This window comes from Miscanthus floridulus, chromosome 4, assembly GCF_019320115.1.
Source record: "Miscanthus floridulus cultivar M001 chromosome 4, ASM1932011v1, whole genome shotgun sequence".
NCBI lineage: Eukaryota > Viridiplantae > Streptophyta > Magnoliopsida > Poales > Poaceae > Miscanthus > Miscanthus floridulus.
In genome coordinates this window covers 90,964,710-90,980,602 of record NC_089583.1, presented here as the reverse complement: position 1 = coordinate 90,980,602, position 15,893 = coordinate 90,964,710, and the positions used below count along the sequence as shown (strand labels likewise).

At 45.0% G+C, this 15,893-nt stretch overlaps 2 protein-coding genes across 2 annotated transcripts; one reads left to right on the top strand and one right to left on the bottom strand.

The window, feature by feature from the left end:
* Positions 1–692: 692 nt before the first annotated feature.
* LOC136552087 (peroxidase 55-like) lies at positions 693–2,579 on the top strand. The gene is made up of 3 exons (XM_066543635.1): positions 693–1,024; positions 1,671–1,862; positions 1,950–2,579. The coding sequence occupies exons 1-3, from the start codon at positions 794–796 to the stop codon at positions 2,526–2,528; spliced, it is 1,002 nt and encodes a 333-aa protein (XP_066399732.1). The 5' UTR covers positions 693–793; the 3' UTR covers positions 2,529–2,579.
* A 5,644-nt stretch (positions 2,580–8,223) lies between these two features.
* Positions 8,224–10,360, bottom strand: LOC136552086 (uncharacterized). Its single transcript, XM_066543634.1, has 2 exons — positions 9,834–10,360; positions 8,224–8,550 (listed from the first exon to the last, which is right to left on the bottom strand). The coding sequence occupies exons 1-2, from the start codon at positions 10,195–10,197 to the stop codon at positions 8,513–8,515; spliced, it is 402 nt and encodes a 133-aa protein (XP_066399731.1). The 5' UTR covers positions 10,198–10,360; the 3' UTR covers positions 8,224–8,512.
* Positions 10,361–15,893: the final 5,533 nt, after the last annotated feature.

Below are 15,893 nucleotides of genomic sequence, written 5' to 3'. Positions count from 1 at the left end.
ATCCAATTCGGAATTTTTCTCAGAAAGTTTCGGGAAGAAATTAGAATGGAATAATATCAATTCATACAGAAGAAAAATTTCTTTATTGATGCAAAAAGCTGTACCTAGATCATAGGGATAGTGGAAGAGGGGGAAATCGAAATAAAATTAATAAAGAATAAAGCAAAAAAATAAGTCAAAGATAGAAGAGCTTAGATTCAAAATGAAGAGATGGAAACTCAAAAAGAATCCTTCTGATTCTAAAAGAATTGGGGGCAAGGGGATTGATACTAAGAAAGATTTCTTCTTATTATAAGACGTGTTTTGATCTGTATATATTTGGTAAAAGAATAATCTTCTCCTCTAATCATAAATGTAAAGAGTGTTCAATTAGAACATAAAAGCGTGACTCAATAAAAGAATTGAACGAGAGCAGTATCAGGTGAAAATCTCATGTAGTGCTATGTAGAGGGATAGTAAGGATGCCTTATCTTTCGACTTTCCACAATCAACCCCAAAACCCAACTCTTGGCTCTATATGATTATTTTTGTGCCAGCTAACGTATACTGTACAGATTATAGCACAACATCCTGTTCAACCTAACCCCTCTCCTTTAATCCTTTTCACTTGCCCCGGTGGCCGGTGCACACTGTATATACAGGCCCTCCCACCAACCCTGTCTCCATTTGTAGAGCCTTCCAAGCTAGTCGTCACTTCACTGGTCACTCCATCTGTAGATGCGCTCTGCATCTTCTTCCCTCTGGAACACACTCCCACAGTCCCACACAGACAGAGAGCTTGAGCTCCAAGCCCATGGAGAAATGGAGAAGACGCAGGCACTTGCTGCTTGCTGCTGCAGCCGTGGTCCTGGTGGCAGCAATAACGCTGCCGTCCACGGAAGCAAAGCTGTCCCCGGACTACTACCGGTCGACGTGCCCGGACGTCGAGGCGATCGTGCGGGCAGTGGTGGCCAAGAAGGTCAATGAGACCTTCGTCACGGTCCCGGCCACGCTCAGACTCTTCTTCCACGACTGCTTCGTCGAGGTGAGCAACATCCAATCAGTGCGTGTACCTGCGCATTCGGGCAATCTGAGGCTCTTTTGGCCGAGACCAAGGATCCATTTATAAATTAGAACAAGGGATTTCTATCGAACACGGAGGGGATTTGTTTTGATCGATTCCTGTGAAGATCTTGTGTTTTAAACACCTCGCTTTAGATGTTAACCATTGAAGTTTCTTGATTTGCAATCTCGTAGAGGTTCAGTTCGACAAGGCTTTTCCGCTGCTTTCAGATCGACTCGCAGATTACTGTAGCTAGGCAATCATTTCATACTGAACTCGTAGATCAGATTGAATTTGGTAGTGTTAGTGCTAGGACTGACGCGGCAGTAGATTATTGGTACGAATGACAGCTCGATTGTTGGCTTCTAATCACGCACTCGTCGGCTGTGCCATGTGACTGCACGACCTTTTCTGTCAACTAGGCTGAATTCTATGAGAGATTCAGGTCAGATGTGTCGGACGTCCGTCCCTGCTGGCAAATCAGCCACCCACCCATTTGTCATCTTCCGACGAGCCGAATGTGGAATTTCATGCTGTCCACGTCATCGTTTCGTTCCACACTCTGAATGTCCAAGGATGAATACGCTTTTCGCGTACTGACATGTTTATGGTGAAAATCGACTTGCAGGGGTGTGATGCGTCGGTCATCATCGCGTCCCGCGACAACGACGCCGAGAAGGACGCGCCCGACAACGTATCCCTCGCCGGCGACGGCTTCGACACCGTGGTGCGCGCCAAGGCCGAGGTTGAGAAGAAGTGCCCCGGCGTAGTCTCCTGCGCCGATATCCTCGCCATCGCCGCCAGGGACGTCGTCACCATGGTAATTCACTCACTTCTTACTGAGCCATGGCAATTCGGTTTAATTTCTGATACTACTGTGCATGTGCATTGTGCAACGGCATGGCAGTCGTCTGGCCCCCACTGGACCGTCCAGCTTGGGCGGCTTGACGGGCTCGTCTCCAAGGCCGGCAACGTCGCGGGCAAGTTGCCGGGACCCAACATGCGCGTCAAGGACCTCGCCGCCATGTTCGCCAAGCACAACCTCAGCACGCTGGACATGGTCGCGCTCTCGGGCGCGCACACCGTCGGGTTCGCGCACTGCACCCGCTTCACGGACCGCCTCTACCACCACGGCGGCAATGGCGCGTCGGTGGACCCGTCGTACAACCCGGCGTACGCGCGGCAGCTCATAGACGCCTGCCCGCCGGACGTCGGCGCGGACATCGCCGTCGATATGGACCCAATCACACCGACCGCCTTCGACAACGCCTACTACGCCAACCTCGCCGGCGGCCTGGGCCTGTTCACCTCCGACCAGGCGCTGTACAGCGACGGCGCGTCGCGGCCGGTGGTGAGGGGCTTCGCTAAGAACCAGACGCGCTTCTTCGAGGCGTTCAAGGACGCCATGGTCAAGCTGGGCAGTGTTGGGGTGAAGGCCGGCAGGCACGGGGAGATCAGGAGAGACTGCACCGCATTCAACGAGTAGATCGAGGATGCTGCAAACTTGTGCAAAGATTAATTTTCATATTTTGACCCATTTCTTTTGCAAAAAAAAAAACACTGCCGCGTACGTAAGCAAACTCACCCACGTCCACGTGACAGCAGACAGCACACAACTATTATGCAAACTCAAATACAGCATGGTCGCGCGTTCGCGCCACTGCGTGACCCGATTCTCACGTGCTGTCGTCGGAGAAGACGGTTTTGAGGTTAGAGTCCCAGGGTTGTCAGGAGGAGGAGGGGATCCAATCAGCGGCGGATATAGGAACATGAGTGAGGAGGGCTTATCTCATAATCTTTCGTCTCTAGCCTCTCCTTCCAATCTTGAATAGGTGCAATTTTGTAGGAGGGGCTCCATGGTACGAGTAGCGGTATTAGCGGGGGCTTGAGCCCACCCCGCTCCGGTGCTGGATCCGCCCCTGGATCCAATCATCGCACCGGCGACTCTAAACGAAGGTTTGAGAGTGGCGACCGTGACACGGCGATGGGCCATGGCTCAGTGGAGTGGTGAGATCGCCGCCAGAGCCGCGTGCAACAGGAGAGCGGTGAGCAGGGTCTGCGGCGGGGGCATTGCCGCTCGAAGGCGACGAACGTGGAGGCTTTGTTGCCGCAGTCATCGGTTGGTGGCAGCGTTGCCTACTGCCCTGCTGGTGCATGGGCACTCAGGCCCCGATGGCGCCAAGAATGCGAGATAAGGGAGCTACCGCGTTGAGCTATGGTTAGTTCATCCGACCTCGGATTCTTGAATTGCAGCGTAATAGGATAGTTCGATGCATTGACGAAATCGGACCTAGATTAGTGGCTTGGGTTTTATGTATTGGATGGCAATTTTTAGGATTTTGGGGGTTTTCTGTTGATAAATTGGGGTTTTCTGTTGAGAATTTGGGGTTTTGGGTTGTGGTTATTGGTTAATCGTTAATGGCATCATGAGGAACCACTAGGTTTATGTTGGATTGTTGCAGTCCCTGAAATGAAAAGATTGAATTTTTGGCTTGTACTTGTTGATTTAGACACTCTCATTATGTATAATCGATAACTGTGTAGGTGATAGTGCTGAGGAGTTCACCAGTGAGCTTCGTCACGCTGGTTTCCTTATTGGATGTGGTGAATTAAGGACGTATATAGATGAGAAGATTACATAGTTTGATCACTGCGAGAATGACACTTGGTCTGCAAATATCCTTTAACGGCAATATGTGGGTGCTTCTACGGACTTTTGAGCAATTTTAGAAGGAAGTCGTTGGATGACTTGTCTTGAGGAGAGAGTTTTTTTTTTTTTTGAAAGCGTCTTGAGGAGAGTTGATGGACGTAATAGAAGCTTAGCTTCGGGGGACGACCAGATGGTAGAAAATCGGTCACAATGTAAAACCCTACAAATTAGAGTCATACTCAAAGCAAATTGTTAGCGCCAAGACTGTTTCAAACTTCCCATGCGAAGGTTAAGAGCGGTGATTAGCCACAAATGTAACAATAATCAGTGTAATGATTTTAAGACTAAGTATATGCTCAAGTGATTATTATCTTACACGAAGGTTGGAAATCTGCATTTAAACATAGAGCTTTTCTAGCAAACGGTTAATTTTAAAAGGTTAAGCAGGCAAAGGGATACTCATGATGAGGTTTGACACCTACAAACCCCTTCGACGTTGGGTCGAAGGTTTATAGTTGAATAATATGGCACACCTAATGGGGAGCATGCACAAGATAAAATGTCTTGGTGCACTATTTTGTGCAAATGTGTATCGAAGTAGTGTTTCGATAGCTTGGGAACTCGTTACCTTTATCAAAAGATGTTATCCACGGAGGTTCAAGACCTTAACCTGAGTCCTGATCGAGGTTGGTGATCTGCAACCAGACATTGTGGCATGATATTTTGATATAATTCCAGTATTCATGATATTTGATAGAGTCGGACATCAGTAGAAGTTCTCACATGTTCTCTAGTACGTAGTTGTTATGAAACCTATTTTCGCCTGTGATGGATATTTTCCTTGTACTTTGCGATGAATTTATATATTTTTTAGAATGCAAAGGGACACGAAAAAATAAAAAATAAAAAGGACGTTACGCTGAACGAAAGACAAAAAGGAGCCAATGGCGACGGATATTTTCGTTGTGCTTTACGGTGAATTTATATTATATTTTTAAGAATGCAAAGAGACAGAAAAAATAAAGAAAAGGTAAATTTATATATTTACCTTGTACTTTGCGATGAATTTATATATTTTCTGACAATTAGTTGCGAAGCTGTAGTTACTGCATTACATCTGTCGTATAATGTAAATGACAGAGTAATATTTAATATTTTTAAAGGTATGCCCATAGCTACTGTGTCACTGAAGTTCTAGGCCTGCATCAGGAACGTCACCTAACAGTGTCTTGTTGGATTTGGTTCTACTTCCCATTTCGTTGAACTGTTGCTGTGACCCATCAGTTCTTATAAGTAGTTTATTTGATATTTATGTTAAGCTTACTCGTTAGCAATGTTATCAAGTCATCTAATCGATCCTAGTCATCATGGCACCGGTCAGCCCGACTAATTGTGAGTAATTGGGACTAATTGTAGTGCATAATGGATCGCCATGGCACCGATCAGCCTGACTAATCGTGATTAGTCGGATGACTTGATAACATTACTCGTTAGTAGTATTGTGGATTTATTTTACTCAATATCTGTTTGTTTTCTGAAGGTCTAAAGATTGGCCTGTCATACATCTCTAGTTGTCTGGACAAGTGATTTTTTTAGTGTTCAGATTGTCTCTAGGATTCACAATGTGATCTGTACTTTCCAGGATTTTACATTCGGTGCTCCAATGTTTCACTCATTTCTCCCACCTGAGCACACCAGTTGTTTCTTTGTGAAACTGAAGTATATGTTCACCTTAACTGTGCTATTTCCAGCTATATAATACTAGCATCTGATCTGTTGTGGCGGAGGGATTTGACTTTTGACTTTTTGAGTATGTGATGATTTGGAGTTCCCTAGATATAGTATGTTACTCGCTCCGTACCTGAATAAATCAATTCTTAGAGTTGTCTGAAGTCAAACTTTTTCAATTTTGACCGAATTTATAGAAAAGAGCACCAAGATTTATGACACCAGATTAGTACCATTAGATACATCATAAACTATTTTCATAATATGCTTATTTGATACCACAAATATTTGTAATTTTTTTTATAATTTCAGTCAAATATAAAAAAGTTTGACTTACGACATCTCTGGGAATTGATTTATTCTAGGACAGAGGGAGTATTATTATTTTTCTTTTTTCTGGAGGTGCATGTCTTCAGGATTCTCTTTTTAATATGTATTGGCTGCTTTTTCATATGAGACAAGCTTCGTAGGTTTGATTTGATCCTATCAGAGTTCTCATGTGTTTCATAACTACTCCGATAGGATCCTATCAGAGTTCTCATGCTCCATATTAGTACCTTTTATTTTCTTTTGTATGTTTCCGTCATACACTACACTGCTACACGTCTGATTTCAGAGTTTCCCAATCACAAAATATGATGCTGTGTCCTTCGTGACTCTGATAACTCTGGGTGCAATCAACTGAGTTTATCAACATAGCATAGCACATCTATGATTGGGGATGCTAAATACCCTTTTGGTTTGGTGATTTTAATTGGCAAGTTTTTTCCCTTTCTAATTGTTATATTGTATCAGAGCGTGTTTAGTTTCCACCCAAAATTCAAAAAAGTGCTACAGTACCCATCACATCGAATCTTGCGATACATGCATGGAGCATTAAATGTAGACGAAAAAAAACTAATTGCACAGTTTGGTTGAAAATTGCGAAACGAACGTTTTGAGCCTAATTAGTCCACAATTAAACACTATTTGTCAAATAAAAACGAAAGTACTACAGTAGCCAAAATTCCCAAATTTGGGCAACTAAACACGCTCTCATTATGTGGACATCTCTCTTTGTTATCCTACTGTCTGCAATGTATTCTTCTGCTTTGACTGCTTGGCTTTACTTTATGGTTGTGTTTCATGCAGTTGGCTATGTTTCAATGAACTGTGTCAGTATTTCTTTTTTTTGGTTGCTTGTGTTCCATACGTCAACTCCATTGAATCCAAACGGGGAAGAGTGCTTTCAGTTTTTTATTGTGTTAAGCTGTACAGAATGTTATGTTAATATTGATTACATCTGTTATGGTCTATACTTACTTGAAGTGTAGGGTTTTTCATTTCGTCTCTATTTACTTCTATTGATTCACATGCACGAACAAAATTTGTGACATCATAACCTGTTGTCTGTGCAGATGTTCCATTTGATGTCAGTAGGACCTGGGAATTTCTACGTGCAGAACGACGTGTTCTGCCTGAACTATGGCTAAGGACATCAGGACTTTCTCTCTGCCATGGCAGTCCGATAGTGTCTTTTTTTTAAGAAACAATGTAGTTTATTATTGCGTGGAATGATGTAAACTTTATGCTGCTTTAGTTTCAGTGATTGAGTCATCTATTGCAAGGAGTTTTGGGTTTCAATATGGAGCAGTACCTCAGAATGTCATTTTCCTTGCCTTCTGTTGGTTATATACTCAGGCAGCGATGTCAGGTTTATTGATGAACATTGCCAGCAAGTTGTATATCAGATTTATTCCTGTTGCTGTTGGATGCGTTGCTGAGTCCTTTGTATCTGGAGTGGCGTTTCTATTTTCTTCATCACTACAGACTTTGAAAACGTTCCGTTTTGACTTTTGAGATTCTATGGACTACAGAATCTTCTTTGCTCTGAATCTCCGTATCACATGCCGAATGCGCCTGATTTTCGTATCTATTCGAATGAATATACGAAACAAATCTGCCCGCCTGACATTGATTTCTCGTGGACTTCTCCCTTGCTTGTTGCTTGACGGGATGCCCGCGGTCAAGCTAAAACCGTCGCCCGCGGTTGCGGAGCAGCAGGACGGACCAACGAGACACGGAGCCACGGATTTGGCACCTTGGATGTCACTTGCTTGTTGCTTGACGGGATGCCCGTACCGGCGCTTACTAGCGTAGAGCTTTCGTGTGGCAGGGCGTTGCTTCACCAGGTTGCCCTCCTCTTGCTTCCGTAGCCATATCAATCTTTTGACCCAACACCCAATCGTTTCTTTCGTGGGGCTTTGGTGCCTTTCCTGTTCTAACAGGTCTGGGACATGGGAGCACGAGCGAGCGTTGTCAAGTGGCCCTACTCCCCAACGCTCCCATTATGGGCGGTTATTATCCGTAGCAGTCTTCGTGCCGGATAGCCTTTTGGTGCCCAGGAAGAACTCGAGAGAACTTTCAAGATCTGTTGTGCTTGCTGGGTTTGGACAGGGATTAGGCAATGTTTAAGTAAGGGATTAGAGATGTTTAGGCAGGAGACAGTTGATGTGAGCGACAAGCTCGCTACAGTTTCTTTGCGTAACATCACAAGCAAAAGCCAGATGGTGAAAGCTCAAGCAGTACGATTTCTGTCAAGACCGGTGAGGAAAGCACCTTCTCTTCTCAATTTTCAATTTAGGGCTCGAGTGCACAAGGCATACAGGGTCAACTGTTAGTGGCACTTCAATTTTACAAGAAACAGAGATTACATACAACCACTCCTCTCAAAGTTAAAACATAAGCAAAGTTGGAGCATAACAGCACAGTCAGGTGAGACACCCAGTGGAACAGCAATACCGGCGAGACGACACAAGCTCACTGATGAAAAGGAAAACGTATGATATTTCTTCTTTTTTCTTTTTTTTCCAAGGAACAACATTTCTGAAACAATTATAAGCTCCACGTGATGTTTAGACCAGATCATCTTTTCCGTATGTACAAACAAGTATCCTCCTAGTCACAGCATAAAACCATTTCAAACTTGCTGCGGTGTTACATGGTAAAAAAAGATTATCCAGGAAGGAGAATATAGGTTGGCAACGACAACAGTCTGCTCAAACTCCCCTGCTTCTATACACCTCTGTGGGAGCCTTAGTTTGTAGTTGGCTTCACATCGACATGAATGAAGGCTTGGAAAATATATGCCCTGTAATAAGAAGTAAACAACCGAAAGGTCATATTACAGTGTTGTGTTGGACAGCCAAACAAGTGAAACAGGTATGAACAATGATAACGACGTAGGATTGACACTAAAGGAATAAAGATAATGGAAGTTTGCCGATGTGGAGTGATTCTAGATGGTAGTACCAGTTCCTGAACACACAGTTAATCTATCTGCTTTGTACAGAATAGAAAAAAAAATTAGACTAGAGACTTTTCACTTGCTTAAATATATTTTTTCTAGTCTAGAGAATTAGAGATAATCGGCGCTGGTGATGATACTGAGGTTAAATTGTACAGTTATGTCAGTCTTGTGTATCTCTAATATCCTGTCCCCATTGGAATATAAGGAAGCTTGATAGTGAAATGATGAAAGGAAATGGTACAGGCCGAGCCCATTTGTTTGCTGTTTTTCTGCTCTTTAGCTAAGCGTCCAGGAAAGCTCTTGTTCTGCAAAATCACGAATCCTAATATTGTAAGGACTTTTCTTAAGGAGCCATCCCTGTCTCCCATGATCTCATCAGCATGAATAAATATATGAAGGTTTCCCCCTTGGTCTAGAATTTAACAAGCACTAAGCAAGCAGATAAACTGTTTTCACCTTTTTGACTTCACATGCATATTCTTTACTTCTCTCCGTCAGTTCCATTAGTAGGTGACACAATCACAATGTTTTCCACCCTCATATTTCGTCAACTACAGTTATCACAATCTTTCCAGATCTAACTTACAGAACTAAACGTCTAAATTACACTCTGAATGAACTTGCACCGGCTTGCAGCAACAGGCAGCACCCATGACTTCCTGAACCCTTTTCCCTCCTTTTCCCTGGGCTGGGCGGTGCCGGGCACTTAAATCCTAAGCTAGTTTTGTTAGCCAAGCAATAGAAATATAAAAAGTTAGGTATAGCACTTTTTCAACTAATTCCTTTCACATTGTGTGATGCCCTCTCGAACTAAAATCGTCCGAACTATCCTATTCCTAACTCCTAATTTGCAGGAAGAATCTATTCTAGCCTCAACATTCACAACAATTTCAAGCGCCCAAGGAACTTGTTAGGTCCTTGAAAATCTGAGTGAAGAATGCCAAATTTGGCGTAACAAACCCCGATCAGAATAAACGAGCTCCATTAACTCTCGTATTCATCGCCAATTACGTCGAATTCACACTGAATTCGGATATTGAACACCCCAATCAATCATACAAGAGAAGGGGACAAGGGGGGACCGTTTCATCCCCAAACATGTATAAATCGGCGAGATCACGTACATGGGGAGGATGCCTCCTTGGGCGAGTCCGAGGCGGAGGGCCAGAGGAGGATGGCCCTCCAGATTCCGGGGAGGTTGGTGACGAAGCCGACGAAGAGGAAGAGGAAGCCGAGGCCGACGACCCAGGGCATGAGGAAGAAACCGAGCATGAAGGTGACGGAGCCGCAGAGCATCAGCGCCATGGACGCGCCCAGCAGCATGGACGCCACCCCGGCGGGCGTCACCTGCCGCGGCAGCAGCGGCCGCGGCCCTGCCCCCGCCATGTCGTCCGGCGACGCCCGGAGGACGGTGAGGAGGAGCGCGCAGAGCTCGTAGAGCAGCCGCGACTGGTGCGCGTCCGCCGCCGCCGTCGCCGCCGGCCTCATTCCGCCGTCCCTGCCTGCCTGGAGTCTCGGAGGGGAGGGGAGCGGGGATGGGGACGGACGCCGAAATGGGCTTGCTTCGCGTTGCGTTTTCTTGTTGCCTGACGGCTTTTTTTAGTTGGGGTTTGCGCTTTCGTGCCGCGGAAAGGAAGACGCGAGGCGGAGCTGGAGACGAAGGATTGAAGGGAACATGGGCGCTGTTGATATAGTGCAGGGGCCCAGGGGCCATGGGCCTACCGTCTTTTTTCTCCAAGAGGATAATTGCGGGTATTCTTTATTGGTTGGCTGATTTCGGTGTGACGTGGATAACTGTGCAGCTAGTTGATTGCTAGTCAAAGTTTTCCCAATCCCGCGAATTCTGGTAGAATTTGAAAGAAAACCGTTCAATTCTAGCCGCTTCTCCGAAGGATTTCGAAGTGGTGGAAAAGCGTTCAAGTCCCTCTGAAAATTATGGCAGTGCTCCTGCTCAATTTTATGAATGGATGATAGGTTGGTTCTTGTGGCCTTGTGGGGGCCACATTTTATTTATTCCTGTGGAGAAGTGGATTTCTTGGTTCTAAAGGCACCCATGTAGACATATATGAATCGCTAATAATGGTCATATCAACTACGTTTGGTTGAGAGCCTGTTTTAGATTCTTAAAAACCAGCTATTCGGCATGTTCGCTGGTTGGTTTCTGGGCTGGTTTGGGCTGGTTGGTGCTAGTTTATTGTGAGAGGAAAACACTGTTGGCTGGCTGGTTTGGGCTGGCTGAAACCAACAAACGAACAGGCCGATTATCTCTAGTTTTTAAAATCTGGTTTATGAGTAAAATCTAGTGGAGTGTTTGGATCCTCTGGCTTTTAGAAGTTTGTTTCATTTATGATTAGTGCTAATAGACTATTGTACCCCTCATTTATTGCTCTTAAACAACTATCAGCATGTTTGGTTGGTTGGTTCGTATCGTTGCTGGTTCGTTTATGTAAGAGAGAAGTATTGCTGGCTGGTTCACATGAATAATATCCATGTGAGGGGGCTGGTCAGCCAGCCCAGCCAGCCAGCCAGCCCCAGCCGATCGGGCTGCATGTATCAACGTGCATGCAGTACTAGCCAAGCGCACCCGCGTGATGCATGCAGGCCCTCTTCTATTTCAAGTCGACCCAAGGGTCGATAGGGTCACGACCCTTTTGCACCTCTTCTATTTCGAGTCGACCCAATTCGAACCACAGCCAAATTTTAGCAACGAGTGAATTCAGAAGCGGTTCGACCCACATCCTTTGCAGGTATATCTGAGTTGTCAAGGGCTTGCACACGGCGCCACTATTCATAAGTTTTGAGAGGACCCTATAAAAAGCAGAAAAATGAAAAATAGGGTGTTTATATTATTTCATAGATGCTCATAATAATAGGATGTGATGTATACATTGAGGTGGAGATGCATGCATATCTATGAGCAATTGTTATTAAAAAGATGAAAAACACCACTGATATCACATGATCCTCGTTCACACATTAACTAATGTAGGCGTGGTTGACCCTTCCTTTACAGTAAATTTGAAGGTTGTACGCAACTAAATCATGCGACGTCGAGAACCGAGCGTAGCTCGGGTGGCAAGGCCCGGTGGTTGGGACCTTGTCGGCCGGAGTTTGAGTCCTCGTGGCTGCGAATTTCCGGTCTCTCACCGGGGTTTACCCCAATAATAATTTCAGGTGCCTTTCACGCAGACGTGCCACAATGGTCAAGTGACATGCCCACCACGCTTGGAGTCTGGTGATCTTCGAGTATCTTTCAGCTGCGTTCGCTGTCTAGGTGTAGTTGTAGATTTATTCGTATACCGTGTGTGTGAGGTGTGCGTGTATATGGTGGTGTGTGTCTGTATCTGAACAGATTCTACAGTGTACTTCAGATGAGAGGAAAAAAAATCATGCGACGGCAACCTGCCGTCACGCTATAAACATTCAGAAAGTGACGTTTCTTCATTTTGTTTGGCCTGAGTTAAACGTACTTAGCTGATGTACATCCTAATAACTTGCTCTGGTAACATCATATATCGACCACAACTTTGTTTTGCTACTCCTAGTTGTTTTTTTTTTAATAAAAAACAACTCCAATTGATACTACTCTGAAATTGTTCATATAATTGATGGAACAAAAAGTTGATTTAGAAGCTCTGTTTTGTTTAGAGGTACTCAACTCAAACAAATTGATCTGGAAGCTAGCTAAAGGCCCCATTGAAAAATAAGAACTCCCTTTAGTATTTCCGCTATTGTAACTAGTTTTTGTTGTGATGTAATCCTGTCAGATTTGTACATAATAATGAAAAAAAAAGAGAACCGTCACACGCGTACGGTGATGGTCACGGAGGAGGGGGGAGGGAGAATGGCACGGAAGCAAATGTCACGAGCTCACATGTCACATGCTTGTCGATCTCAAGCAATCATACTTTTAATAAACTAAACGTGTGGCCCGCATGGAAACAATGCCCTGAATTCAACTAGTCAATTTGTTTCTTGATACTATATACTTAGCCTTCATGTTATAGAATCTCGAGGCAAGCATCACAGGTTTTCTCGAGGGGTCGATAAACACCAAGCAGAATTACCCATCAAGATCACATCCTTGTGAATATCTAGTAGCGGGGAAAACGTGCAGCAGATTGAGCATACTCTCTCCGTCCTGTAATATAGTGCAATCTAGTATTTAAAATTTGTTCTCAAATATATACGTTTTAGAGGACAAAAACTAGTTTTGCATTAAATACTTTCTATTTATCATCCAATCACCATTAATCACGTTGATGATAACGTTTGATTAGAAAATAAAATGAGAGTGCATGCATCTTTTATGTTCTCTCTTAATTTGTCTTAAGTTTTTTAAAATGTACTATATTATAGGACAGACGGAGCATGAGATATGACATTGCAGTGGCAATCCTTTTCCATATCCATTTGCAAACATCCTGTCCTGTTTCGCGCAAATCCATCTCACGCCCTGCCACTGGCAGCTTGGCCCTGATCAGTGACCCTCCAAGATTCCTGCCCCCAGCTTCGGTTCTTCTTTCCCTGCCAGGTGCCAGCTACTGCAATAGTGGTAGCTGCACGCGAAGGGCCCTGGTGACGAGAACATCCCAGCTGGATCATGCAGATGTGCCCATCGCATGCATGGTTCCGGCGCGCCTGTTGATTTAATTTCTATATATTAAGCCAGCTTGGTTTGGCCAGCAACTAGGGTGTCCACGTCGCCCGAAGTTTTCCCCGCCGTCCGATCTCGCGTTCGAAGGCCCAGATCACTCGAAGCAGATTCTGTTACTTTCGTCGAAGCCAGTTTGGTTTGGCCGCCTCCTAGCGCATCCACGTCGCTTCAGATTCGAGTGGCCGTCGGATCTCTCATCGTGCGGGTATCGTGTCCTGAAGCGGATTTCGCGTGCCGCGGCTCCTGTAGCTTTCTGTTGCCAGAGTCGCTCTCCCTCGGCTTCGCTTCCGAATCAGCGTGCTCAAATATATATACAGCCCTTCCGCTCCGCTTCTCATCTCCAGATTCTTCCCCTTTCTTTCCCAACCGCCTCTGCCGTCCATCGCTCGCGCTCCGCCTCCGCACTGCACCACTGCCGCCGCCGCCGCCCGGGCCTCCTCTCGCCTGCGCATCCACCGGAGGGTGCTGTCCTACGGCGGATCCGGCCGTTGTTAGCTCTCATTGCTGCGACAATGGACCTCTCCTTTCCTCCCTCGTCCTTGTTTCTCGGGTTTACCAAAACCCTAGCTGCGTCGCATCAGTACGCCCCCTGCTTAGCGCTCCACCTCCGACTGAGCCACCTTGCATTGGAGTCTTCGCGTCGCCTCTGTACGGCAGGGGGCTCCCGCTGGTCCTCCAAGGGCCGCGGCCCTGCTGGGCCCTCATCGTGCTGTCTCCGGTCTTCTCAGGGCGGCAGCTGCTTCAGTGGCCTTTCTGCACTTGCTTCACCATCCTTGATGGTCCTCCTCAAATCCCGCTGGTGTTCCTCGTGCCGTATGACCTGCTACGCTCGCTCCGCAGTTTCCATTCTTCTATTTCCTGGTCAGTTTCCTCCAAACGTCCCTGTGTTGCCCCGTAAGGACTCATAAGGTTTACTGATCTGGTGCCACCCATTCTGTTAACAGATCTGGCGCTGAGTCGTACATCAACACCTCAGCTATATATTGACGCTATATGTTCTTACCACATGCTATATGTTCGTTGGAAATAGCTACGTTGTCTTTGTCACATGTCTTCCTATTGTTGTGCTTGAACCATTGGTCCAGTAGCTTGCACTGTCTCATATGCTCAAACCCACCGTGTGTATGCTGTTGATTTGGGTCCATGTATTTTTTAAAGTGTTTCGGGGTTTAGGGTTTAAGCTTGCGCTTGTCCTATGGATGCGCCGGTTCTAGGTCGTCCGTTATCAACCATACTGTACTTTGTTTATTGTTTCGGTATCTCTGTTGTAGTGCGCACAACTCTATTGTTCAGATTTTTACTCTGCGTTCCTACACACCTACAGCTGAGCCTCCTGCTGCTGGTGCCTGATTTCTGAATTGCTCTGGTGCTGTTGCTGTTGCTGTATTGGACTAACCAGTGAGTCATACCGTTCCATGGCATCCCCAACATACTTTGTTAAATCCGTCCTATACCACCCAGATCTACATCGGCCTCCACGACAGCCTAGCCTTATTCAGTCACACAACCAACCTCCACTGATCACACCATCCATATGTCATATAGCAGGACCTTCACATAGTGCACCTCCACATGAGATAGAGCGAATGGATGCTGCCGCTTTACAGCATCGTAGTTCACACGTGTGTTTACTCCGTCTTTCGTTTGTTCAGTTTCATCTAAATCTTATTCCCCCTACGTTTTATTCACTACATGTATGAACTTGCCTGCATAATCTTTTATGACGAAGTATAATTGAGTTATTGATTTAACTTGGTTTAGGCTTATTAAAATGGTTCAAAATTATTTAAATATTCTCTTTAAATGCATGATGAAGTAATGACCTGTAACTACTTTTAAAACCTGCACCAAAGTGGCCAATCATAGCACTGCCTTCTACAAGTAATTTAGACAAACAAATAAATAATAGAAGTAATCATTCCTATATTCCTTATGTTACCTCCGGTGAACTCCACTGCAGTCTCAGTTGGGGACAGAAGTGCACGAAACACTCACGAAGCAAATAGCCCTTACCTCACTTACAGCAACTCCAACAGGTTTGCTATTCTGGTTGTGGAGACTATTTTACAATTTGCATAGCAAAAACTAGGCTCCAACAGCTGTGCTATCTAACTTTGTAAAATAGGAATACCTTGTATTTACTGCATATATGAGAACCTCTGATTCATGAATACTTATACATGCTCAGTGTATGAATATTAAGGGAAAAAATATTTTTAGTAGAGCATGTGACCAATTTGGGGATTTCACTATGGTTCACTTATGCCATCTTATTCTTATGATTCATTAGTTGTGATTCTAATCTGGATGCATGAAAAATATGCTCATTTAATACCTACTCTTTATTTGCCCTTTGATTCACACACTTTTCCCATTTTGTTGACAGCCATCTGCACCATATTTACAACCTGCTGACACAACATTATAAGAGGCACCTACCAGGTAAGTAACCATGGCGGCTAGCTAATGTTCTTATGTTCATGACTAAATGTAGTTATCCTTCCGCATCTAACAAACGTGACATCCA